This window comes from Salvelinus sp. IW2-2015, unplaced genomic scaffold, assembly GCF_002910315.2.
Source record: "Salvelinus sp. IW2-2015 unplaced genomic scaffold, ASM291031v2 Un_scaffold16442, whole genome shotgun sequence".
NCBI lineage: Eukaryota > Metazoa > Chordata > Actinopteri > Salmoniformes > Salmonidae > Salvelinus > Salvelinus sp. IW2-2015.
The window spans coordinates 296,821-324,314 of NW_019957588.1; the positions used below are offsets into that span (position 1 = coordinate 296,821).

A 27,494-nucleotide genomic window follows, 5' to 3' on the forward strand; every position below is an offset into this window, starting at 1 on the left:
GGATGAAATCTCTCTGCAGGATTGTGGTCATTGGTAACCTGAGCRGAGCAGGACAGTCATGTCATTGTGCAGTTTATAAGGTGCYTGTTTAAAAAAATACAAGTAATATGATTATTGTGGCAGATGTTTGTGTATATAGCACATGTTATGTTTAGGTTTTCAATTTATCCCAAACTGTTTCTGCATATTGATTTGGACACATTAAAACTGTGTTTTGACATTGGGGATATCCCATCTAGCAAAATGTCATTGAAAAGCCTTTCAAAATAAGACTATGCAACCAAATATTTCATATTTCCAATCCATGTAACATTTAGAAATGATATTTATTCATGCAACCAACTGACAATTTTTTGGTACACTTATATTGACATTGTTGCCCTGCTTTTAGAATATCAGGGTTCATTCTCACATGTGCCAACCCAAATGTACTAGAGCATGACATTGGGGACTGGGCCCTGATCCAACAACAAACCTATCTAGTGAACCCTGAAGAGGGAGAGAAGCTCCGCAGTGAGGTGGAAAGTTACTACGGATATTGCAGGAGTTTCCTCTTGAAATCAGACGTGGTAAGGACAACTTCTTTGCTGATTGTCTCAAGGGTGGGCAGTCAAAAATATTTGTGTTTAGCCAGTGTGTTACCATGGATCACAATTTATTTTGACTGCATGTTTTTCAGTATTGGAGATAATTTTTGTTTTGGCTCGTTCCAAGGAGACGAGAGTTCTAGAAGCTAGTGAGTTTTAGGAAGACGACAGTTCTAGAAGCTAGTGAGTTTTTCAAAAATTAAGATTGTAGAAAAATATATATATTTAGAAATGTTTTTTCCTGTTTTTAATTGTTGACAGCCAGTAGACACCATGTTTATATTGTAGGAGGTGAAGCATTGTAGTTGATTATAATGTGAAATGGAAGTTGTTTTCTGTTGGTGGTGAGCAAACTTGTCCAACAAAAATATAGGATATATTTTTTGTCTTAAGYGTGAAGTTGTTACAGGCTTTGGTTTTTCCATTTATGTTTTGAGGTTGGACTTTAGCACGTATAGCTCGTTAGCACGTAGGACGTTAGCACGTAGGACGTTAGCACGTAGGACGTTAGCACGTAGGACGTTAGCACGTAGGACGCACTGATTGGTGTCACCTCGTTAGTCAGTATGTGTTACACCTGTGCTGGCTTGTCCATCTCATTAGTGGGAAGGTGTTTCACCTGAGCTGGTCCAGGTTCTATTTAAGAGTGTCTGGCCCAGTGCTATTGATAGATGTGGAGAGTCAACACCTTTAGTTGCTCCACCTTTTTGGTTTGCTTCCTGTCTTTAAGTTTGGTGTGGGTTTTTCTATTGTTTGCCTCTTCTTGGGCAGATTTAGTGGGTGTCTTCAGTTGTTGTTACTGGTGAACTTTCAGTGGACACCCCCATTGTGTCTTTCAGAACACCTCCTAAACCKCACCTGTTTAGTTGTTGTTGTCAGTGACTCTTAGTTCACTCTTTTATATAAGCGTTCTTGCTGGGAAAGGTAACAACAAACAATGGAGTAAAACAAGCTTATATTTTGGGTTGGATATTGTTAATATTTTAATCAATGGCATTTAAAATGCTCATTAGTCTTCCATTTAATCTTATGTTTTTTTCTTTCTGTGAAGCCATGTCTGAAATTTGCTATATAAATAAAGCTTGATTTGAACATATTGCGATACGAATGAACCCAAAGACCGACCAATCAACAGACTTTTGAAAAAGCAACACATATTTGSGGCGGCAGGTAGCCTAGTGGTTAAAGCGTAGGGTCAGTATCTGAAAGTTTGCTGGATCGAATCCCCGAGCTGACAAGGTAAAAATCTGTCATTCTGCCCCTAAACAAGGCAGTTAACCCACTGTTCCCCTGTAGACAACATTTTACTTTCTACTTTTTTTTAAAACAACAAATATATCTTGGTCCATCTTAGTATGAAAAACAGTATAAATGAAGTATATCAAAAATAGTGCATGTTGAAATAATTTACTACATCAAAGGATTCAACTATTAAACATTGACACAGACACGGGGATCAAACAGATCAACCCCATTTATCAAGCCTGCTGAAGGTGTGGTGGAGTGGGAAACACCACCCCCGACTCTACCAGGGGCTTGAGGTGGTCTCCCACAGCTCTGCTTATGTCATGTTCTGTGGCCTTGCTGTTCCATTTCTTGACTGCCCCTGCAACACAGAAACKCATTATATAAAACACTCAAAGTAATGGATATGGAGCATCTATAGCCTCAGTTACACCTGGCACCTAAATGTGACTTCTGTCATCCGATCACTCCAAGCTGCATTAGGTTCAGATCTACCAGGATGGGCCTTTGACATAGTCTGGATGCAGTCAGGCCACTGAATATGCATAAGCAATGTAAATAGATGGGGTGAATGAGTGGGGAAAGTACATTTTACACATGACCTTCATTATCAAAGAACAAATGTTTGTGCCTGAGAGGAAATTAACTTTCATACAGCCAAAAGGGGTGAGAAATTACACTTATATCAGTGGACAATTTGCACTAATGTAAATAAACATAGATGATGGAACATATTCCCTTTTGCTTACGTGATGAACCGCTATGGGGACCGCTATGGGGACATAAATATTTACCATCTAAACCATGTGTGACCTTTCACCTCTCTGGCTGTAGAAGTGTTCTTCCTAACCAYTCCCTCAACAGCTCTCTGACTGATCTCCACCCTCACTGGGTCTTCAGAGGAGAGGAAGGCTTAGGAGGGATGGAAGGATGAATGGATCAGTCACTCTAATGTTTAGAGCTGCTGTCTATGCTGTCTGACAAAAACACAATTTTAGTAGTTCCATAAAGTAAATTAGGCTTTATGACTGCTGAATACCAACTATCAATCACTTAGATCATGTATTTTCAGGTAGAGATAAATCATTGACATGTCCCTAGCCTATTGAAGTTGACATTTAAAATGGTTAGGGTTTATTGTATGGATGTCCCAAGGATGCCAGATAGCATTGGCCATTGTGCATTCTTCTGTCTCTTTTACATAGCAGGTGTAAAAGAAACACAGACAAGACAAGTAGACGCTCAGGTCATTATGGTCATTGTAGTTTAAAAAATAATATCTAATTATGCTATCTGTTTGTGGGGTTGTTGAAGAATGTTATTGAATGTTATTGTCAGCTGCATGACGCAAGGGATCGTTATAAAAAATACAGTGGTGGAAAATGTACCCAATTATCATACTTGAGTAAAGAAAACATTTAAAATGTAATTTTAATTTTGTAAATTTAAAACAGAAACATAAATGTTTTTACTCATAGGTAACCAAATCGTGGCTACAACTAAGTTACCAAGTCTTTAACCACACTGTGTTGTTACACTGGTGAGTAAAAACTCATGCTTCCTACCCTTTAACTTTTTGTCTGAAAATAAAATATACATTTTACTCAACTGCGTCCAGTCAGCAGATGGACTAGATGCCGCTTAGGCCGCCCGTTGTGACTCCGTCAAGAATTCAGCTGAGCAAGTTTGTATGAAGGTCTGGTTATTACATAGTTCAATAGTAATATCCTCTAAAACTATCTGATGACAAACAAACTTTGCTGCCCTGTTTCCAGTTGTCCACATGGCTGGGAGAACATATTCAAGAAAGTAAGTAAGTAAATAGATTTTGAAAATGTTTTAAAAAACGATGTATTATTAGCTAACTAGCTACAGTGCAGGCTAACTAAAATGAGCTGCTAAATGAGCTATCTAGACAACTTTAAATACTTTATAGATAGATATCTACCCAAGTGAATTAAAAACCACCAGTTCCTTAACTTCATATTAGCTAGCTAGCTATTTATCACTATAWAAAACTAACTCCAAATGCATTTGTTGGTAGCTAGCTAACAGCCATGTAGGAGGGTGAAAGGATAGCAGCCCCAACTGTCAGTGAGAGAGTAGGCTATTCTGGATAGGGCAGGTATTTTTGTGTAGTTCCTGTCCCTAGAAGTGAGGARGGAGATAATAGTAACATAATATTCAGTGTGGTGTAATTTGACTATAATGAAGTCTGTTTCTTCAMAGGTTTTCTATCCTCAGATAAAGAGCGCTATGAAAGCCAGTCTACATATGAAGAGGTCCCAATGAAGAGCAGTGGTTCTCAGTCCTGGGGACTCAGAGGTGCACATTGTTGTTTTTGCCTCAGCACTGCACAGCTGATTCAAATGATCAACTCATCATCAAGCTTCAAGTGATATTTATGTATTCATTTGTGATGCTATCCTTGATATGATCCTGTTATTGTCACATGCTACACATGCACATATGTCTGCCCATGCATCTATCAATCCAATGTTATCATGATCTGTTATCAGGAATATTATACTTTAGTAATGCACAATGACCTGGTGGTGTAACAGTKTAATAATTACATTGTCTTCCATATTCCTACAGATACCTTGTAACTGYAGATTCCTTCATAACGGTTGCCTGCAGTTACCGTGTAGCACACTGCAAGGTTGGGTGACCAGGGTCATCTGGGACTGCCTCCTGGAGGAACTCAGGTGTGTGAAGGCTACCTGTGTCCTGCGTAACTTCCTGAGGATGGACACGAGGACCAGGAGGGGATCTGCAGCTCACCGCCATGTGCCAGAGGAGGAGTCTGCTGCTCTGCAGGATGTATCAAGGATAGGGTCCAACAACGCAGCAAGAGAGGCAATCCGTGTGCAGGAGATCTTCACCTCCTTCTTCTTCAAAAGAGGGTGCTGTTCCCTGGCAACACCACAGACTACACGATGCACAACCAAAGGCTCTTTTAAGAGCCATTCACATTGCAATAAGAGTATTCTTCCATTTACTTAGCTATGTCAACTGCAGTTATTCAATTCCCAGTTTCTCTCCCTTTGATTTCTACTTCTCAGGTAAGGGTGTGATGTCTGTGCAAAAACAAAACAGGCTATTATAAATCACCCATATTGAAAACATGTAGAACAATTAGACACCCTATAACCCACACACTCATGTATCAATCTGATTGATGGATTGTGTTGTGCAGTAAGCAGGTTCAGATGTATAACTGTGGCTCCTTCCACCTTCAAAGAATAGGCAAGAGGGCCAACCATGGAGAATAGTTAGACACTTCATTATTTCTATAACTACGCCATATTGTTTGTCCTTGTGTGTCCGTTCATGTTTTTCAGCATAAAATACTCTGCAGCCAATTAGCGTGGCGTTGACACCAGGTGATGCCACACACAGATTCCTGTTGAACACTGTCGCTTTAACTACCTTATTTTCTCAATAACAGTCTCTCTCCTTCACTTCATCCCTCTCTCCCCTTCTCCCTAAATCCTCTAGGTTATATCAGCTGTGTCGGTGAACCCCTCCCGCATCTGAACTGGCTACATATAGGGCACAGCATGATCAGAGGTGAGAGGTCACTTGGTCAGGTCATCAGGAAGTATTATTAAAGAGATGCTTTGCATTGAAATACAGATAGAGATGCAGTAGTCCCAGAGTTAATGATCCAAGGTCAGTTTATATTATACAGGAAGTATTATTAAAGAGATGCTTTACATTGAAATACAGATAGAGATGCAGTAGTCCCAGAGTTAATGATCCCAGGTCAGTTTATATTATACAGGAAGTATTATTAAAGAGATGCTTTACATTGAAATACAGATAGATGCAGTAGTCCCAGAGTTATTGATCCCAGGTCAGTTTACATATAGGGCACAGCATGATCAGAGGTGAGAGGTCACTTGGTCAGGTCATCAGGAAGTATTTTTAAAGAGATGCTTTACATTGAAATACAGATAGAGATGCAGTAGTCCAGATCTATAATCCAAGGTCAGTTTTGCATTTCACCTCCTGATTGATGACTAACAATGTTAGAATAAAAAAATAAAAACACAAGGCTTAAACGTGCTATCTGTCTCTCGTCTGCAGATATGTTTTGATGTGAGAGGATGCCAACCCCCAGTCCCATCATCGCCACCTCACCTGATTTTAAGATAACCTTTGGGCCGACTAGAGACACTATTATGTAATTGTGATGAACTGAGAGAATATTTATGTAGCACTGTGATTCATTAATCATGTGCTGCCTTCCCTGCTCCTATGTGCTTACCTCTTTCCCACCTCTCCCTCCACCACCTCTTTCTTCCTCAGTTTTTATATTTCACAACAGATGTGCATTGAAGTACAGATTGAACTTGTATTTATAACACTTGGATAATGAGCTTTTCAATAAAGCGCTTCACATTCTCTACTGGTTGAAATGCAGTGTAATTTGATGAAATACTACACCTATCCTGTGTTTACCAGATCAATGCAGATGAAGGGCATTAGATGTTGAGATGAACCGGTGTTAGAGTATTTACATGATGCATAGGAAGTGTAGTGTTCTGTTTAACATTATATTTCTGTATATATGAATTAACTAGTTAAATCCTGTTTCTAGTCTATTAGTTTCAATGTGTAACCATTGATGTCCCAGGACCAAGATTAGTAAACACTGTTGAAGTGTATAATTGTAATACATACAGTGGTTAGAACAAGTTTTTGATACATTGACGATTTTGCAGGTTTTCCTACTTACAAAGCATGTAGAGGTCTGTCATTTTTATCATAGGTACACTTCAACTGTGAGAGACAGAATCTAAAACAAAAATACGACTTGAATCCTTGGTACAACATTATATTATATTCTACTCAATCCATAGGCTTCATTAATGCATTCAGGCTGCTTTGAAGTTGATACAACTGGCTATGATAGCTGAGGTTCATAGCTAGGTTATGAACTAATATGTATACCAAACGTTTGGGTCCATACACAGATCGGCTAGATAGCTAGCTACACATCCATAGGCATACGGGGATTTTAATCATCCACTGCACAATAAGCAAGAACATAGCTAGTTACGTTATTTCATCTATCAGCAAGGCAAGCTTACAAAATTGTACATTCAATTTGCAGTAAATTCTTCAGCTAGCTAGATTATATACATCCACTGTTTCACAAAACGACAGCTTGGTTTGCTGGTTGTTTCAGGAGTCCCTAAAACAACCAGAAGTACAATTTCATACTCATGTCACAACACCCATAAAGCTAGCCAGCTAGGTGGCTAATGTTAGCTAGTCAGCTAGCTGGCTAAATTGCGATTTTCGTAAATTAACTTTATGATAAAAAAATGCAGAATCGTTTGTCTCTACATTAACTAACATTCCTGTCAACTGTCCATGTTTTTGCATGATTCGTTATGTTATAATCCCTTACATTTGCTTCCATCCTAGTATTTCTGTCCGCCATCTTTGATCCAGTTCAGTTCTGTGTAGGGGTACCCCTCTCTCCTAGTATTTCTGTCCGCCATCTTTGCTGAAGAAAGTCTAACAGTCACTAGTGCAGCAGGAGCAGCCTCCCCCGGTCCTAGTGCCAGCCCGATAAGAAGTTTAAGATGCGATGGAACGGTTGACGAAAAATGTATTGACTGATATTGATTTATTTAGGGGGGGCTAATTAATATTTTAGGCCTAGCGACATCAATGATTCCTACCCTTTAACTTTTTGTCTGAATATTAAATATACATTTTACTCAACTGTGTTACCCACTCCAGTCAGCAGATGGCGGTGTGGGAATTTAAGGAAATGCGGTTGGTGTGACGTATAATCTAGTGGACGGAACACTTCTTTCAACAGCAGCAACAGTTAGTCAGTATCGTGTCGTGTCTTTACTATCATTAACTGAAGACTTAGTTTTATCAAAGATTCTCTGTAATTATTATTACGCGTTTAAACTGATTAATCATGTAACTGTAATTAACTAGGAAGTCGYGGCACCAAGGAAAATATTCCGATTACAAGGTTATAATTTTCTAAATATAACTTTTCAGATATTTTCATATCTGATCAATTAGTCTTCTTAATTAATTAATGATTTACTTTACCTCACGTTAGTCTCATTCCAAACGTCGTAAATTGTTGGTTATCTGCACGAACCCAGTCTTCACTATGAGTCATCCATACATCAATTGTCTTAAATCATTTATTTATTAACTAACTAAACAATCACAGAAGTGCACAAACAAACAAAGTAAATATGGTTACAAGAAATGATAGGGGAATGTGCCCTAGTGGGCCAAACCGGCATGGCCGGGCTTGTTAGACAAAAGGGGAGTGGGGTCACTTGAGAAGTCACTACAGAGTTGATAAAATAACAATTGAAATTCTAATCTTTTGCACATGAACGCTCACTCATTCGGGAACAATTGCAATCAAATATATACTACGCTCAGTGTGTCGTCTTGATAACCCTCCCTCTGATAAACAGGTGGCGAATCGCATCTCTGCATGTCTGGCAGACATATCAGTGTGGATGACGGATCACCACCTCAAGCTGAACCTCGGCAAGACGGAGCTGCTCTTCCTCCCGGGAAGGACTGCCCGTTCCATGATCTCGCCATCACGGTTGACAACTCCATTGTGTCCTCCTCCCAGAGCGCTAAGAACCTTGGCGTGATCCTGGACAACACCCTGTCGTTCTCAACTCACATCAAGGCGGTGACCCGTTCCTGTAGGTTCATGCTCTACAACATTCGCAGAGTACGACCCTGCCTCACACAGGAAGCGGCGCAGGTCCTAATCCAGGCACTTTCATCTCCCGCTGGATTACTGCAACTCGCTGCTGGCTGGCTCCCTGCCTGTGCCATTAAACCCCTACAACTCATCCAGAACGCCGCAGCCCGTCTGTGTTCAACCTTCCCAAGTTCTCTCACGTCACCCCGCTCCTCCGCTCTCTCCACTGGCTTCCAGTTGAAGCTCGCATCCGCTACAAGACCATGGTGCTTGCCTACGAGCTGTGAGGGGAACGGCACCTCCGTACCTTCAGGCTCTGATCAGGCCCTACACCCAAACAAGGCACTCGTTCATCCACCTCTGGCCTGCTCGCCTCCCTACCTCTGAGGAAGTACAGTCCCCCTCAGCCCAGTCAAAACTGTTCGCTGCTCTGGCACCCCAATGGTAACAAACTCCCTCACGACGCCAGGTCAGCGGAGTCAATCACCACCTCCGAGACACCTGAAACCCCACCCTAAGGAATACCTAGGATAGGATAAAGTAATCCTCCTAACCCCCCCTCCCCCTTAAAAGAGTTAGATGCACTATTGTAAAGTGTTGTTCCACTGGATATCATAAGTGAATGCACAATTTGTAAGTCGCTCTGATAAGAGCGTCTGCTAAATGACTTAAATGTTGTTAAATGTTGATCGCTGTTGAAAAGTTTGTTTCTTTTGTAGAATGTCCGTTCTCTCTCCTCTCTGTCATGGTTAGAATGGATAGTTCAGAGTGACATTCATTCATGTCGTTATGGATAGTGTTTCGGCGGTTGTCGTCTTTGCGTTCAATGATACCGAATTCCTAGCTGCAGATTAGTAATTAATATCAAAGACTTGTTCTTATTCTGTTGGTCTAAGAGTTTAACCACGTGGGATGGTTAAAAGATTCAGCAATCTGGTCTCAAACCTTGCCCTCTCGTTCAGGTAAGCTGGTCTGCAACCTTTGTCCTCTCGTGATGGAGAGAAACATGGTCTTTTGAGAAATTCTCAAGGTGGGGGTTTTATTCGGGAGTTGCAGAAAAGGGCTGTCCCAGGATGCCCGACCCTCATGGGCGGTCTCTGATTTAGTTAAACTCAAAAGGAATTGGAGTTTCCTTCATAAACAGTCCAAAATCACATTACACAATTTTACAAACAGTATCATCCTCACTCATTCATCTATTACAACAATTAGATGTAAACCTCATATCTTAGGCTATTATATAAACAGCGTTATGGTAATGTGGCCGCACCGTCTCTCATGAGTTTACAAACTTGTACCAAACGGACCAGTTCGTAGCTGGATTCTTCACCGATCTTTTATACCTTTCCGGAACATAAATGTTGTTCGGACCTCAAGTTCTGTGAGTGGAAGAAATTCCTTTGTTCTCTATGAAACTTCACTCTGCTCTATACTGTGGCCATGAGGAGATCATCTCCTCCCGGAATTTACGACCTCTCTGACCACAGCAGCCTAGTTGTAGGAGCAGGAGAGGGGATGGCTTACCCAAAGAGGGCAACATCATGACATCAGCCACCTCGGTAGCTTGCTAGCCAAAATAGCTGAACCAATAAAGCTCTTTAGACGCGTTAGTGTATGTTAGCCACTGTGTTTTAAACCCACTCTGTCGTCTAGTTAGTTATCTGATTTAATTTCATATTTACAGTGGTGTGTTATTAGTCACTAACGGGCGGGTTAAGTTAGCATTAGCCTAGCTAACATCCCGACCATGAGATACTAAACTACTCCCTCCTGCTAAAGAAGAAGAGGTCTGCTGGACGGAGAAAGAGGAGGATATCACAGTAAAACAAGAAGTAGAGGGTGAAAGAAGAAAAAGACGCCTTCAGAGTGAAAGAGGAGGATGTTACAGTAAAAGGAAAGGAGGATGCAGTTTATGAGTGAAAGAGGAGGAAGGGTAGATGACTGTTACATCGAAAAAGGAGGAGGAAACTGGATATCTGGCCCAGTTTCCCAAACGCATCTTAAGGCGTCCAATGGTTCTAACGGTGAACTTAGCCGTAAGATGGTTTTGAGAAACCGTTCCCTGATTAACACTAGTAAGTACTGTCTTAAATACAGAGGCACAAACTCTGCAGTTGTTGAACTGATGTGTGGTGTTAAAGGGGAAATATGCAATTGCTACATCCATATTTGGACTTAAGTTATTTATTTATAGCCATTGATTCTTGAAGAATATAACACATGCCTTATGAGCTTAGTTCAACTGTTGTACCCCATCAGAACCACAAATAAGCTTTTTTTACTCTGTTTAGAAACAATGTAAATCAACACTGTATAGCCTCAACATGGTTAAAACTATAATGTTGATATCATGGATGGTCAGTCCTTGCATCCATAGGTCTGTCTATGAATTTTTAAAGTAGTTACATTTCTCCAACCCCATCATCATCTTATTACCAAAACAGTGGTGGAATGACAGATTTGTTATTGTTTGAACTGCAGATTGCTGGGTTGTGTGTGTTTTTTTTAAACAGCAACAAAATGGCTGCCCAGAGGCTTGGTTTGGTAAACAGCTGAGGGATGGGGGAAGGAGAAGTGTAACCACTCTCAAATTCATAGAGAAAGCTATTGTAGCAACCGTTACCCAACACCTAGCAACCTCGTCAAGAAGTTCAGAKATTTTTGCTTAACAGTTTTAAGGTGTTGGCTTGACAGTCGCTGGACCCAGGTTTGAGTTCAGCTCAGGGCTACCCCTCAATTCACTACACTATGAATACAAGGACTGGCCATGCATGAGGTCAAAATTATCGTTTTAAACCGATTTTGAGGCTGTATAATATATTCTGTAATTGCCAGTGAAGATTTCCTGTGGAGGCAAATAATTWGAGTTGTTGATAAGTCATTGTATAATATTCAGCCAATTTTTTTTCATGCCATTACATTAAAGGCAAGACATACCTAGATTCAATTACATTCATGAATTGGTTTGAAACCTTTGTTTTAAACCCTTCTGAAAGTTGGTGACTTGACAGATTTGTAAAAAATGGTTTGTCATGAAACACACTTTTAAAAAATTTTAATGTAACTTTTATTTAACTAGGCAAGTCAGTTAAGAACAAATTCTTATTTACAATGACTGCCTACCCCGGACGACGCTGGACCAATTGTGTGCCGCCCTATGGGACTCCCAATCACGTCCGGTTGTGATACAGCCTGGATTTGAACCAGGGTGTCTGTAGTGACGCCTCAAGCACTAAGATGCAGTGTCCGCTGCGTCACTCGGGAGCCCCAAAATCATGTTCTAGTGCTGTCCCCAACTAAAATACATCTTGTTCAACCAAGAGTCATCTGTTCTTACTACTAATCGCCCCATGTGTTTTTATAAAATCTATATGTACTGAACTTGTCTGATGCTTTAAGCACGCTGTTTGATTAAATAAATATGACACACAAATGACTAGAGGGAGCCAGTCATCAATATAACCTGACTAGAGGGAGCCAGTCATCAATATAACCTGACTAGAGGGAGCCAGCCATCGACATAACCTGACTAGAGGGAGCCAATTGAGAATCGATTCACATTTAGGTGGATTATTTTTACTATTTTAGCTGCCAGAGCCAGTCTACCTCTGAAAATAACATACAGTCCTTGGACCTTGAGGAGTAACGGGGGCAGCAATCAGCAGTAGAAACAATAACAAAGCGTACTCCCTGCCCGTTTCGGTAAAAAGTTGGGGGATGGGGCTGGAGAAATGCAACCATCCATGATATCAACATTATAGTTTTAACCATGTTTTGAGGATATACAGTGTTTGTTAATATTTACTGACACACATTGGAGTAAAAAAAAAGCTTATATTTTGGGTTCTGATGAGGTACGACAGTTGAACTAAGCTCATGAGGCATTTATAAGTGAATTTTTAAAGAGACATTGGGTACATATCATTAATGTATAAGTCAAAAAATGAATGTAACAACTGCTGATTGCCCCTTTAAGACTACATATTGGGCTAATCTAATAAGAGATACTGAGGACTACAGTATTTCAGGCATTGTCATTGGATGCATTTGATCAATTGTTAACGTTTTGTTGATGGTCCACTCTTGATGTGCTACACGTTAGTGTAGCTTCAGCCATTCCTACAGAACAACATAAAAGTGTAGAACCCCTTTACTGCATATTGGTAACGACTGCAGAGACGGTACTTACTGGTGTTAAACAAATCTCCAACCTTCTCCTCTTCCTCCAATGTGACAGTCATCTCCCCCTCCTCTTTCACTCCAAAAACTGCATCCTCCTCTTTCACTCTGAACCCCTCTTTCTCTTCTTTCATGGTAACAGCCTCACCCTCTACTTGTTTTTGTATTGTAACATCTTTCTCCTCCTCCTCTTTCACAAGAGCTTCTTTCTCCGTCCAGCAGACCTACTCTTCTTTATCAGGAGGAGAGTAGRTTAGTGAACTCAATGGTCGGAGGTGTTAGCTATCTAGCATTAGCGACTAGCCTAGCTCTAAATTAACCTAYCAAACCAGCTAGCTGACAACCAACGTAAATATATAATTAAATGGGCCAACAAGTACATACAGCCGAAGTGTGTTTAATATACAGCGACTAATATACACCAAAACAGTGTAAAGAGCGTGAATGTTGTAGCTATGTTTGCTAGAAAGCTACCGAGGTGTCTGACTAGCTGTTGTTGTTGAAGGAGCGTCCCGTCCAGGGATTAGATTATACCTCACACTGGCAGCATCGCCTGAACCTAAAAGACGCCATCTGCTGACTGGAGTGGGCAACGCAGTTGAGGAACCAAACGTATATTTTTAATTTATTTCATAAAAGTTTAATATTATATTAAGTCGTTAAAAGAGAAGCATGTGTTGATTGATTCGTTTTTAATMAGTGATAATTTAAAACAAACTTTACACTCACTACATATTTCCATTGAACCATACTTCTGATATGGATCATTTTGACCCCAGAGACATATCTTTTATCATAGCCATAATGTGGTTTATTCAATTTTTCATGACTTTGTCAATCAACTTATTCTTAATAAACCTAAATCATGGTTTAGTGTTTCTGTATCAATATGGACTTTTAACAAATTAAAATCCTTTGGAGTCATGTTGACCCCAGCCAAAAGCACCTTTGATAAATAGGACGTTTATTTCAAATCAAAATCACATTTTATTGGTCACATACACGTGTTTAGCAGATGTTATTGCGGGTCTAGTGAAATGCTTGTGTTTCTAGCTCCGACAGTGCAGTAATATCTAACAATTTCACAACATATACCCAATACACACAAATCTAAGTATTTGAATCTACGTTTCTCTGTAGACATGATCCATCCCACCAGAGGGTGGAGGGGCTCCTGTATCAGTGGTTTTGACCAGATAGACACCTGCAGACACACAGTATAGTGCCTCCCATGTACTCTCCTAAGATTGGACTTTTCTATACCAGGTATCACATGACTGTGTACAAAACTGCAAATMGTAGAAAACTCTGCCAGTGGAATACAGTGCATTCATAAAGTATTCAGACCCCTTCACTTTTTCAACATTTTGTTACATTAAAGCCTTATTCTAAAATTTTAGAATATTTCCCCCTCATCAATCTACACACAACACCCCATAGTGACAAACCATTTGCAAATGTATTTCCTTAAGTCCTCAGACCCTTTGCTATGAGACTCGAAATTGCTTTCAGGTGCATCCTGTTTCCATTAATCATCCTTGAGATGTTTCTACAAATTGACTGGAGTCTACCTGTGGTAAATTCAATTGATTGGACATGATTTGGAAAGGCACACAACCTGTCTATATAAGGTCCCACAGTTGTCAGAGCGAAAACCAAGCCATGAGGTCAAAGGAATTGTCCATAGAGCTCTGAGACAGTATTGTGTCGAGGCACAGATCTGGGGAAAGGTACCAAAAAATGTCTGCATCATTGAAGGTCCCCAAGAACACAGTGGCCTCCATCATTCTTAAATGGAATAGGTTTGGAACCACCAAGACTCTTCCTAGAGCTGGCCACCCYGCCAAACTGAGCAATCTTGGTATTTTATTAGGATCCCCATTAGCTGTTGCAAAAGCAGCAGGTACTCTTCCTGGGGTCCACAAACATGACATAATACAGAACATATATAGACAAGAACAGCTCAAGGACAGAACTACATACATTTGGGAGAAGGGCCTTGGTCAGGGAGGTGACCAAGAACCCAATGGTCACTCTGACAAAGCTCCAGAGTTCCTCTGTGGAGATGGYAGAACCTTCCAGAAGGACAACCATCTCTGCAGCACTCCACCAATCAGTGGCCAGAAGGAAGCCACTCATCAGTAAAAGGCACATGACAGCCCACTTGGAGTTTGCCAAAAAGCACCTAAAGGACTCTCAGACCATGAGAAACAAGATTCTCTGGTCTGATGAAACCAAGATTGAACTCTTTGGCCTGAATGCCAAGCGTCACGTCTGGAGGAAACCAGGCACCATCCCAACGGTGAAGCATGGTGGTGGCAGCATCATGCTGTGGGGATGTTTTTCAGTGGCAGGGACTGGCGGCAGACTAGTCAGGATCGAGGGAAAGATGAACAGAGCAAAGTACAAAGATTTTTCCAACTGATGAGGCTTATAAACAGGGGGAAATGATTAGGTTCTACATTGTAACATTATTAATTAAAATACTCCTACTACAATGTTAAAACATTCTACATTGTGACATTTCATTGATATCATGAAACAACTCCTTCATGTATGTATCTTCTGATGTTTGATCAGAGATCTTTTTCAGAGTATCTCTTGTGACATTGATCACAGCTATGATTTCTCTTCCTGTGGTGTGTTCTCTGGTGTGATACCAGGCTGCTTGACTGAGTAAAAACTCTTCCCACATTGATTACAGCTATAAGGTTTCTCTCCTGTGGGTGGTTCTCTGGTGTGATACCAGGCTGCTTGACTGAGTAAAAACTCTTCCCACATTGATTACAGCTATAAGGTTTCTCTCCTGTGTGTGTTCTCTGGTGTGATATCAGGCTGCTTGACTGAATAAAACTCTTCCCACATTGATTACAGCTATAAGATTTCTCTCCTGTGTGTGTTCTCTGGTGTAGAGTCAGATGGCTAGATGTAACAAAACTCTTCCCACATTGATCACAGTTATAAGGTTTCACTCCTGTGTGTGCTCTCAGATGTACTATCAGCCAGCTTGAGTGATTAAACCTCTTCCCACATTGAGTACAGTTATAAGGTTTGTCTACTGTGTGTATTTTCTGGTGTGATTTTAAATCTGTTGAACTAACAAAACTCTTTCCGCAGTCAGAGCAGTGGTAAGGTTTCTCTCCGGTGTGTGCTCTCAGATGTACTATCAGGCAGCTTGAGTGAGTAAACCTCTTCCCACATTGATCACAGCTAAAAGGTTTTTCTCCAGTATGTATTCTCTGGTGAGTTTTCAGGCAGCTTGACTGAGTAAAACTCTTCCCACATTGATCACAGCTATAAGGTTTCTCTCCAGTGTGAATTCTCAGGTGTACTTTTAGTGATTCTGATCTTAAGTAACTCTTCCCACAATCAAAACAGTGATGAGATTTCTCTCCTGTGTGTACTCGCTGGTGTATTTTAAGTTCTGATGAAGATTTGCATTGTTTCCCACAGTCAGAGCAGCAGTGAGATTTCCTCTCTGTGGGTCTCTGCTGGTGTTTCTTGAGGTGTTCTGATGTGGGGAGACTCTTCTCTGCCTCATTAGCATCATGATGTTGTTGAGGCTCCCCAGAGGACCCACGATAGTCACGTCTCTCTCCTGTGTGAACAACAAGACAGACAGATGGTGAAAGGCCCACAATAGCAGAAATCCACTGTAAAAGGTGATGCCAACAGCGTAGCCATGATGTTGTACAACAATTGACGTCTGTAACGAATGTTAAAATTACTTGACAATTGTCTTAAGACAGTCAAGTGAGCAACAATAGTCATATTTAGTCTTGTTTTCACATTAGTAGTAACATCAATGATTTTAGGCTAGAAATAAGTAAAAGTTGTTGAAATCCTAAGCAGTGTGCCAGACAACTTTTGGTCTCCAATATAGGCCCCTTTCTGTGTTTGCTAAAATTGCGACAAGGGCGATGAACACGTAATTTGGTTGCAGAAACACCTCCCTGCTAATGAGGAAACCGATAGTTATGGATGTACTATATCTGCCTGGAGCAAAAATGGTGAGCAAGGGCCTCCCGCGTGGCGCAGAGGTCTAAGGCACTGCTATGCAGTGCTAGCTGTGCCACTAAAGATTCTGGGTTCGAGTCCAGGCTCTGTCGCAGCCGGCCGCGACCGAGAAGCCCATGGCGCGGCGCACAATTGTCCGGGTTAGGGAGGGTTTGGCCGGCAGGGATATTCTTGTCTCATCGCGTCCTAGCGACTGTACGGTGTTTCGGTGTTTCCTCCAACACATTGGTGCGGCTGGCTTTGTGTCAAGAAGCAGTGCGGCTAGGTTGGGTTGTGTTTCGGAGGACGGATGGCTCTCGACCTTCGCCTCTCCCGAGTCCGTCTGAGAGTTGCAGCGATGAGACAAGACTGTAACTACTACCAATTGGGGAGAAAAAAAGAATAATAAAAAAAATGGTGAGCAAAGATTTTAGTTTTTCAAAGTGTATTCTGAATAATACAGCTCAATATCAGCGCAAGATTAGGAGTGAAAAGAAAGAAAAGAAAGAAAACTCACATTAAGCTCTGTGTCTATTTAATAATTCACCACCGTGGGGGAAAACTCAGGGGAGTTCTCATAGGCTGACAGCAAATATTGCCTCCATTTACAGGTTGCTATGAGTGCATTTCACACTACTTTGGATTATAATTGTAAGGCTCGTTTGAATGTCCTGATTTAAAATAATGTTTGTGTTATTGTCGAAAATGTACTACTTTATATTTAAAAATGACTTCAACCAGTAAAATGCTCTTTGGCTAGTTTTCCCATCAGCCTGATAATGAGGGTTTGTCCACTAAGTGTATGCCAAAATGGTCTATAATCTCACCGAACAATAACATAGACCTACTGTAGGACCCATAACTTCACCTAACAATAACATAGACCTACTGTAGGACCCATAACTTCACCTAACAACAGACCTAGGACTATAAATCATTTAATATTTCAGGTGAAACATGGAAACTAAAATATTTGTCATGACATTTCATAACCTGATCACCAGATAATTTTGTGAATAATCCCACTATGCTACTCTGTAATGTGTTGTCAATCCAAATGTCCTGAATAAAGGAAAATAGCTCTGTYTGTTGTACAATAGCCTATCCATCAAGGAACAGTTCTCTACACATTATGAGCTAAGTATCTCTGTGTGCAAACAGACTAACGAGACCCTACTGTAAATCAAGTAGACAATAACACATTATAAACATAAATTTGTTAGTAATGTTGGATCCAACGTGGAGCACGGCATAACTGTCTTTACCAGAGTAATGAATGAAGAAGCACTTTGGTTGTTGTTGCATGTCGTGATGTTTGTCATGTGATTCTCATTCAGAAAATGATTTCCTGGATCAGCTGATGATAGTTGAACATGTGACTGTAACTAAACAGCTACAGAATTAAGTATGATGTGTAATTATTGAAGAACCTCGTTAATGACAGTATCCATTTGGGTGTTGTGAATCAACTTAAGGTGACTCTCGGGTAGAACCATTGGATTTAGAAACCTCTGAAATGATTTAGGATTTATGTACCCATGAAAACTGTTTTCCCAGCATAATAAGGAAACACTAAATGTTACATAGTTCGAGTGCATTTCAGAGATCTGAATACAAAAAAACTGTCTGACACCAAGATCCAGTATTTAAGTTGAAGTTCATCATATGACAAGCAGTTCCCTGAAGGAGGGAAACTAGGGACAACATAATATTAAATCCACGCCTCGCTGGAAGCCCCGCCTTCCACAGGTGATGAGCGTGAGACTCGGATTCAGTCGTTAAAGTCGGAGCCAGTGGGTTTGACGACGAGTATGGAGCGAGGGCCAGCCAACGAGAGTGTACAGGTTGCAGTGGTGGGTAGCATATGGGGCTTTGGTGACAAAACGTATGGCACTGTGATAGACTGCATCCAATTTGTTGAGTAGGGTGTTGGAAGCTATTTTGTAAATGACATCGCCGAAGTCGAGGATCGGTAGGATGGTCAGTTTTACGAGGGTATGTTTGGCAGCATGAGTGAAGGATGCTTTGTTGCGAAATAGGAAGCCAACTTTGGATTGGAGATGTTTGATGTGAGTCTGGAAGGAGAGTTTACAGTCTAACCAGACACCTAGGTATTTGTAGTTGTCCACATATTCTAAGTCAGAAGCGTCCAGAGTAGTGATGCTGGACGGGCGGGCAGGTGCAGGCAGCGATCGGTTGAATAGCATGCTTTTAGTTTTACTTGTATTTAAGAGCAGTTGAAGGCACGGAAGGAGAGTTGTATGGCATTGAAGCTCGTCTGGAGGTTGTTAACACAGTGTCAAAGAAGGGCCAGAAGTATACAGAATGGTGTCGTCTGCATAGAGGTGGATCAGAGAATCACCAGCAGCAAAATCGACATCATTGATGTATACAGAGAAGAGAGCCGGCCCAAGAATTGACCCTGTAGCACCCCATAGAGACTGCCAGAGGCCCGGGGACAACAGGCCCTCCAATTTGACAGACTGAACTCTATCAGAGAAGTAGTTGGTGAACCAGGCGAGGCAATCATTTGAGAAACCAAGGCTATCGAGTCTGCCGATGAGGATGTGGGGATTGACAGAGTCGAAAGCCTTGGCCAGGTCAATGAATACGGCTGCACAGTATTGTTTCTTATCGATGGCGGTTAAGATATTGTTTAGGACCTTGAGCGTGGCTGAGGTGCACCCATGACCAGCTTTGAAACCAGATTGCATAGCGGAGAAGGTGCGGTGGGATTCGAAATGGTCGGTAATCTGTTTGTTGACTTGGCTTTCGAAGACCTAAGAAAGGCAGGGTAGGATAAATAAAGGTCTGTAGAAGTTTGGGTCAAGAGTGTCCCCCCTTTGAAGAGGGGGATGACCGTAGCTGCTTTCCAATCTTTGGGAATCTCAGATGACACGAAAGAGAGGTTGAACAGGCTAGTAATAGGGGTGGAAAATTGAAAAGGTTTGCCGATTTTACTGGCAACTTCAGGAGCATAACGTCAGAATTTACGAAGGCCAGCAGCAGGTCGGGAATTTGTTATTTTCTTTTGGAAATATTGATCTCTGGCTTCCTCAAGTKATTTGTGTGTGTTCATTATTCTATCAAACGCTTGAAGCATCAGTTCAGTTCAAGTTCTGCACATACAGTTGATTTTATTAAACACATGGGGGGTGTCTATATGAAAAGATACACGTCATAACATTTCAAAGAATCAATTGGTAGAAAGAAAATTTAAAAAAATTGATCTGGGACAGCCCTAGAACATACAACATACATGCATTCAGACCCCTTCCCTTTTTACACGTTGTTACGTTATCCTTATTCTAAAATMGATTACTTTTTTTTTTTAACGATCAATCTTCAGACAATACCTCATAAACAGCATCACAATACCCCATAAAAGTGAGAAAAAAGTTTAGAAATGCTTGCATACCAGTGGTTGTATCTCTCTAGGTCATGCCAGTAGGCTACAGTAGGTTGTATCCAAGTGTAAACAATATCAACCCAATGTGGAAAGTCTCAAATTTGGTCAACAACAAAATGAATGGCTTATCTGCTACGTGAGGTTTACTTGAACCAACAGAAGTTTCGTAATGCTTAAGTTATGTGGACACGTGACGTGACATACCAACAACTTTGATAAAAACACTATAGGAGTTGTCTCCAGATCGCTATGCATATTCATGCTAGTAGCTGAGCATCTCTCTCCATTGAATACAGGTGGTTGACGACAACAACCCTCATAGAATATAAACAATAGATTACAATAATAAGATGTATCCTCCAATCCAAAGAAAGGATAGGCGGGAGCTAGACAACCCGCAGTGCCGCTTTGTGGACATCGACTCCCCTTGATAGGGCGGAGAGACATCTTGTCAGTATATACATAATCTTTGGTGTAGCCAACCCAACTCTCGCATGGCAGTATTGGGGTGCACGGTGTGTAGTAAAACATCACTACACAAAAATCACAACATGCCGTGCCCCCCAGTCTGCGGTCAGCAGATAGACCCTAATCAAATATATATGTTAAGTCAATTTTTGGAAACGGAACGGAGAAAACAAGGGGTAGCTTGCTCTCTACGTCGTCTGAATCTAAACATATCAGTCATCATCCTAGGGCCCTCCGTTGAAGAGGTATTGACAAGCGAACTCCAAATATCCAAAGTGAAAAAACAATTTAAGGCGGTACTTACTGGTGTTAATCAGATCTCCTATCTCCACCTCTTCATCTTTCAATGTGACAGTAATCTCTCCTTCCTTCTTCACTCCAAAAACGGCAGCCTCTTTCACCTCTTCTTTCACTGTAACGTCTTTCTCTTCTTCTTTCACTGTAACAGCATCACCCCCAACTTCTTGTTTAACTGTGACATCCTCTTCTTCCTTCTCCTCTTTCACGACAATGTTCAGCCCCAGAGCTTCTTTCTCCGTCCAGTAGACCTCCTCTTCTTTAACAGGAGGGGAGAAGCTTAGGGAGCTCATGTTCGGGGATGTTAGCTAGCTAGCTATCATTAGCGACTAGGCTAGTGCTAACTTAACCAGCCAGCTACTATAGCTGACTAATAAAAAATAACGTAATATTAAATTAAATAGGTTAACAAGTAGATACGACAGAAGTGTGTCTAAAACACAGCAGCTAATATAGACCGAAAGCGTATAAATAGCTTGAATCTTTCGGCTATGTTGACTAGCAAGCTGCCGAGGTGGTTGACTGTTTTTGAAGAACCGTCCACTAGATTACACGTCACGCTAGCAGCATCGCCTGAAAGACGCCCATCGCCGTCTGCTGACTGGAGTGGGAAACGCAGTTGAGGAAAATATTTTATTTTCAAATATTATTTTAAATGGATTTCATTAAATAATACTATTGTATTGAGATATACAAAGACACGCTAGCCCTCGGAGTGTGGTGTCAGGAAAATAACACTCAACGTCAACAAAACAAAGGAGATGATTGTGSACTTCAGGAAACAGCAGAGGGAGCACCCCCCTATCCACATCGACGGGACAGTAGTGGAGAGGGTAGTAAGTTTTAAGTTCCTCGGCGTACACATCACGGACAAACTGAATTGGTCCACCCACACAGACAGCGTTGTGAAGAAGGCGCAGCAGCGCCTCTTCAACCTCAGGAGGCTGAAGAAATTCGGCTTGTCACCAAAAGCACTCACAAACTTCTACAGATGCACAATCGAGAGCATCCTGTCGGCTATATCACCGCCTGGTACGGCAACTGCTCCGCACAAACCGTAAGGCTCTCCAGATGGTAGTGAGGTCTGCACAGCGCATCACTGGGGACAAACTACCTGCCCTCCAGGACACCTAACCACCCGATGTCACAGGAAGGCCATAAAGATCATCAAGGACAACAACCACCGAGCCACTGCTGTTCACCCCGCTATCATCCAGAAGGCGAGGTCAGTACAGGTGCATCAAAGCAGGGACTGAGAGACTAAAAAACAGCTTCTATCTCAAGGCCATCAGACTGTTAAACAGCCACCACTAACATCGAGTGGCTGCTGCCAACATACTGACTCAACTCCAGCTCACTTTAATAATGGAATTGATGGAAATTGATCAAAAATGTATCACTAGCCACTTTAAACAATGCCACTTAATATAATGTATATGTATATATTGTACTCTATATCATCTACTGCATCTTGCCATCTTTATGTAATACATGTATCACTAGCCATTTTAAACTATGCACTTTTATGTTTACATACCCTACATTACTCATCTCATATGTATATACTGTACTCGATACCATCTACTGCATCTTGCCTATGCCGTTCTGTACCATCACTCATTCATATATCTTTATGTACATATTCTTTATCCCTTTACACTTGTGTGTATAAGGTAGTAGTTGTGGAATTGTTAGGTTAGATTACTCGTTGGTTATTACTGCATTGTCGCATTAACATCTGCAAACCATGTGTATGTGACAAATACAATTTGATTTGATTTGATTTGACAGGAAAGTGTTGATTAGTGCGAATATTTTATTTTTACTACAGCACATTTAAGGCAGTTTCATTAAGTCAAACTACATCTAAATAAGTAGCTAGCTACTGTAGGTCTATACTGCTCCTACATGGTGTAACAATACATCATGTAGATGTATATAATGAACAGACTAGGTCTACACTGCTCCTACATAATGTAACAATACATCATGTAGATGTATATAATGAACAGACTTGGTCTATACTACTCCTACATGGTGTAACAATACATCATGTAGATGTACACTACCGTTCAAAAGTGTGGGGTCACTTAGAAATGTCCTTGTTTTTGAAAGAAAATCAAACATTTTAATTTATCATTTATAAAAACCTGTTTTTGCTTTGTCATTATGGGGTATTGTGATGTCATTATGTGGCATTGTGATGTCATTATGTGGTATTGTGTGTAGATTGATGAGTGAAAAAAATTATTTAATCCATTTCAGAATAAGGCTGTAACGTACCAAAATGTGGAAAAAGTGAAGTGGTCTGAATACTTTCCGAATACATTGTATATATAGGGGCAGTACTTTGTGACATCATTTCATGAAACAGGAGGTACAAATATATAACATAGGTTCAAAATATCAAGATTCAATGTATCAAAATATATGACCAAGCTGGAAGTGTAAACGCCAGCCCAGCCACAATCCTAGAGGTTCACTGATGATCAACCTCCTCCTTCACATCTGACTCCTGATGATCAACCTCCTCCTTCACATCTGACTCCTGATGATCAACCTCCTCTTTCACATCTGACTCCTGATGATCAACCTCCTCCTTCACATCTGACTCCTGATGATCAACCTCCTCCTTCACATTGACTCCTGATGATCAAACCTCCTCTTCTCCATCTGACTCTCGATGATCAACCTCCCTCTTCAACTCTGACTCCTGATGATACAACCTCCTCCTTCACATCTGACCTCCTGATGATCAACCTCCTCCTTCACATCTGACTCCTGATGATCAACCTCCTCCTTCATATCTGACTCCTGATGATCAACCCACCTTCCTTCACATCTGACTCCTGAGATCAACCTCCTCCTTCACATCTCTTAGACTCCAAGTGATCAATCCAGCGTCTTCTTTGTTGGGGAATCCGGATGGACAACGTCATCGAATAGGCCGTCATCACCACGACAAGTTAATTGTCATTCAGGTTATCAATAGGAAGAGCATTAGCAATAATGTCCTGTCTGATAACTTGTCTCGTTCAGTGGATTTACATTGGCAGTGCACAGGGAGAAACCCCATTAATAAAAACTCAGTTGATCTTAAACTGCGGAAAAACTTTTGGAAGTCTTGAACTGTATCAAGTCTGTGGCTTGTGATGTTGGGACAAATGACAGTCCCTTACTATACAAGAGACAAATCCACAAATTCTACAGTACAACGGCAAGTTGTCATGTCTTAAGTGTAAACTAACAATGATTCAATAATCCATGCCTTCTGGGAATGTTATGACGTCATAAAATTATGGGAGGAGTTAGAAAAGTTGGCTGTCAGAAGTACAGTTATACAATGTAAAATTACGTTTAATCTGTCTGTCTGCATATTTCAAGACATGGCATTTGAGGGTGCAGTGAGATACCCCAGAGTTGGACGATATTCTCTCTCAATCAATCAATTAAATCGTTAACTTAATTAAAACCTGGAAATCACCAATCCTCTGTTGTTAATTCAACAGAATTGTAAAATGCTTTATTATCTAAAAGTTGAAAGTGAGTTGGTGACAGAGAGAAATAAAATGGTGCTGATGCGGGCACTGGAGATGGGGTGTGTTCTAGTGGGTCTGGGCAGGTGTGATGTAGTTAATGGAGATGGGGGTGTGTTCTAGTGGGTCTGGCAGGTGTGATGTAGTTAATGGAGATGGGAGGTGTGTTCTAGTGGGTTTGGGCAGGTCTGATGTAGTTAATGGAGATGGGGGTGTGTTCTAGTGGGTCTGATGTAGATTAATGGAGATGGAGGTGTGTTCTAGTGGGTCTGGCAGGTGTGATGTAGTTAATGGAGATGAGGTGTGTTCTAGTGGGTCGGACAGGTGTGATGTAGTTAATGGAGATGGAGGTGTGATGTAGTTAATGGAGATGGAGGTGTGTTCTAGGGGGTCTGGGCAGGTGTGATGTAGTTAATGGAGATGGGGGTGTGGTCTAGTGGGTCTGGGGCAATTGTGATGTAGTTAATGTTTGTATGATGTTGTAATTTGAATGTGTATTGTTTATAAAATGTCAAATAAAATATTTTTAAGTCCCAATGCAAAGTAGCACCTCACTGGAGTTATTACATAAAACCAATCAGAATTCAGAAGAATGCCAAAGTCAGGTGTGAAGTAATATGGAGGACCAGCCCTATTCCTATGATGTTAAACTACAAACAGAAATAACTTCAAATGTATAACTTCAAATTAAACCAATTGTTTACACTCATGGGTTCCACTAGATAACAACCACACAGTTCATGAAACGCATGAGGTGTGGCTATGTTTGCAAGCTTGAGCTAGCTACCGAGCTAGCATACAAACTCTGTAGCACAGAGTAGATCCTCCATATGACGTTGAAAATAGTGCATTGTGGGTGTAATATTTGTGTTGTGGAGAAATGACCAGGCAGGAGACGGGAGTACAGTTTAGTTTTTCGTTTAGTCAAAACCCCTCGTGCTCAACAGTTTCCCGGCACAATAGTGCCGCATGTGGCATTTCCTATTAGGTGTAGTAACGTAACCTGGCCGTAATACATCAGTGCTTAGTACACGCAAAGTAACTAATATAAACAGATGTCGATCCCAGATACTACAGTGGGTAGTTCCAGAAAATATCAGAAATAAGTTAAGAAATATGTAAATAATGTACGATTCTCCTCTTCGTTCTGATGATGAGGAATAGGAATCATCGGACCAACACGCAGCGTGGTAAGGGTTCATTGTAATTTAATTAAATAAACTGAACACTGAATGACAAAAAAAACACAAAGAGAGTGAACGACACTAAACAGTCCTGTAAGGTGAAAAACACAAACAACTACCCACAAAACACGGTGGGAACAGGCTACCTAAGTATGGTTCTCAATCAGAGAAACGATTGCAAGCTGCCTCTGATTGGGAACCATACCAGGCCAAACCATAGAAAAGGACAACATAGAACAAAACATAAATGCCCCCCAACTCACCGCCTGACCAAACACAAAATAGAGACATAAAAGGATCTCTAAGGTCAGGGAGTGACAAATAACGCAAAAACATAACTGTTTGTACTTATAGGTAACCAGATCGTGGCTACAACTAAGTTACTAAGTCTTTAACCAACTGTGTTGTTACACTTGGTGATGTAAGAATCTATGTTCATTCATTTTTATGTTAGTCTAAATAAAATATACATTTTACTCAACTGCGTCCAGTCAGCAGATGGACTAGATGCCGCTTAGGCCGCCGTTGTGACTCCGTCAAGAATTCAGGCCTGCAGCAAGTTTGTATGAAGGTCTGGTTTATTAATGGGTAATAGTTCAATAGTAAATATCCTCTAAAACGTTCTGGTGACAAACTTTGCTGCCCTGTTTTCCAATTTGTACCCATGTGGGAGAAACTAATTCAAGTAAGTAAGTAAATATATTTTGAAATGTTTAAAAAACTCATGTATTATTAGCTAACTAGCTACAGTGCAAGGCCTAACTCAATGAGGCGCTAAATTGAGCTATCTTCAGTTCTTGTATAGATAGATAGCAGCTAAGCCTATTTAAATATCTCCAGCTACGTAACTTCATATTAGCTAGCTATCTAATTTATCACTGTAAAAAACAAACTCCAAATGCATTTGTAGGTAGCTAGCTAACAGCCATGGAGGGTGAAAGGATAGCAGCCCCAACTGTCAGTGAGAGAGMAGGCTATTCTGGATAGGGCAGGTACTTTTGTGTAGTTCCTGTCCCTAGAAGTGAGGACGGAGATAATAGTAASATAATATTCAGTGTGGTGTAAGTTGACTAAAATGAAGTCTGTTTCTTGTGAGGTTTTCTGTCCTCAGATAAAGAGCTCTATGAAAGCCAGTCTACATATGAAGAGGTCCCAATGAAGAGCAGTGGTTCTCAGTCCTGGGGACTCAAAGAGGCACATTGTTGTTTTTGCCTCAGCACTGCACAGCTGATTCAAATGATCAACTCATCATCAAGCTTAGAGTGGTATTAATGTATTCATTTGTGATGCCATCCTTGATATGATCCTGTTATTGTCACATTCTACACATGTACATATGTGTGCCCATGCATCTATCCATCCAATGTTATCATGATTTGTTATCAGGGATATTATACTTTAGTAATCCACAATGATCTGGTGATGTAAAAGTCTAATAATTACATTGTCTTCCATATTCTTACAGATACCTTGAAACTGGAGATTCCTTCAAAACGATTGCCTACAGTTACCGTGTAGGGCACTGCAAGGTTGGGTGACCAGGGTCATCTGGGACTGCCTCCTGGAGGAATTCAGGWGTGTGAAGGCTACCTGTGTCCTGCGTAACTTCATGAGGATGGACACGAGGACCAGGAGGGGATCTGCAGCTCGCCGCCGTGTGCCAGAGGAGGAGTCTGCTGCTCTGCAGGATGTTTCAAGGATGGGGTCCAACAACGCAGCAAGAGAGGCAATCCGTGTGCAGGAGATCTTCACCTCCTACTTCTTTAAAGAGGGTGCTGTTCCCTGGCAACAACATAAAAGAGCCTTTGGTTGTGCATAGTGTAGTCTAAGAGCCATTCACATTGCAATAAGAGTATTCTTGCATTTACTTAGCTA

At 41.0% G+C, this 27,494-nt stretch overlaps 2 protein-coding genes, 1 long non-coding RNA gene and 1 pseudogene across 5 annotated transcripts in view; 2 read left to right on the top strand and 2 right to left on the bottom strand.

Moving 5' to 3' along the window:
• Positions 1-27,494, bottom strand: part of LOC112080695 (zinc finger protein 180-like) — a 273,956-nt gene that overhangs the window by 141,899 nt on the left and 104,563 nt on the right. The window contains exons 2-3 of one of the 2 annotated variants that reach the window (XM_070442662.1): positions 20,907-21,003; positions 15,226-16,327 (exon numbers count right to left, since the gene is read on the bottom strand). In XM_070442662.1, the coding sequence (XP_070298763.1) occupies positions 15,306-16,327; positions 20,907-21,003 (1,119 nt within the window). In that variant the 3' untranslated portion in view covers positions 15,226-15,305. The remainder of the gene's footprint in view (positions 1-15,225; positions 16,328-20,906; positions 21,004-27,494) is intronic. The other variant, XM_070442663.1, reaches the window with a different exon arrangement.
• The window catches only part of LOC112080701 (zinc finger protein 180-like), a 159,300-nt pseudogene that overhangs the window by 79,004 nt on the left and 52,802 nt on the right, over positions 1-27,494 (bottom strand).
• On the top strand, positions 5,225-6,242 carry LOC139027456 (uncharacterized). Its single transcript, XR_011479542.1, has 2 exons — positions 5,225-5,405; positions 5,925-6,242. It is a non-coding gene; the product is annotated as an uncharacterized lncRNA (long non-coding RNA).
• The window catches only part of LOC112080697 (zinc finger protein ZFP2-like), a 172,323-nt gene continuing 154,906 nt past the window's right edge, over positions 10,078-27,494 (top strand). For both annotated transcript variants that reach the window (XR_011479541.1, XM_070442661.1), the window contains exon 1: positions 10,078-10,625. Coding sequence is in view for 1 of the 2 variants with exons in the window: in XM_070442661.1 (XP_070298762.1) it covers positions 10,454-10,625 (172 nt within the window). In the remaining variant the exon portion in view is untranslated. The remainder of the gene's footprint in view (positions 10,626-27,494) is intronic.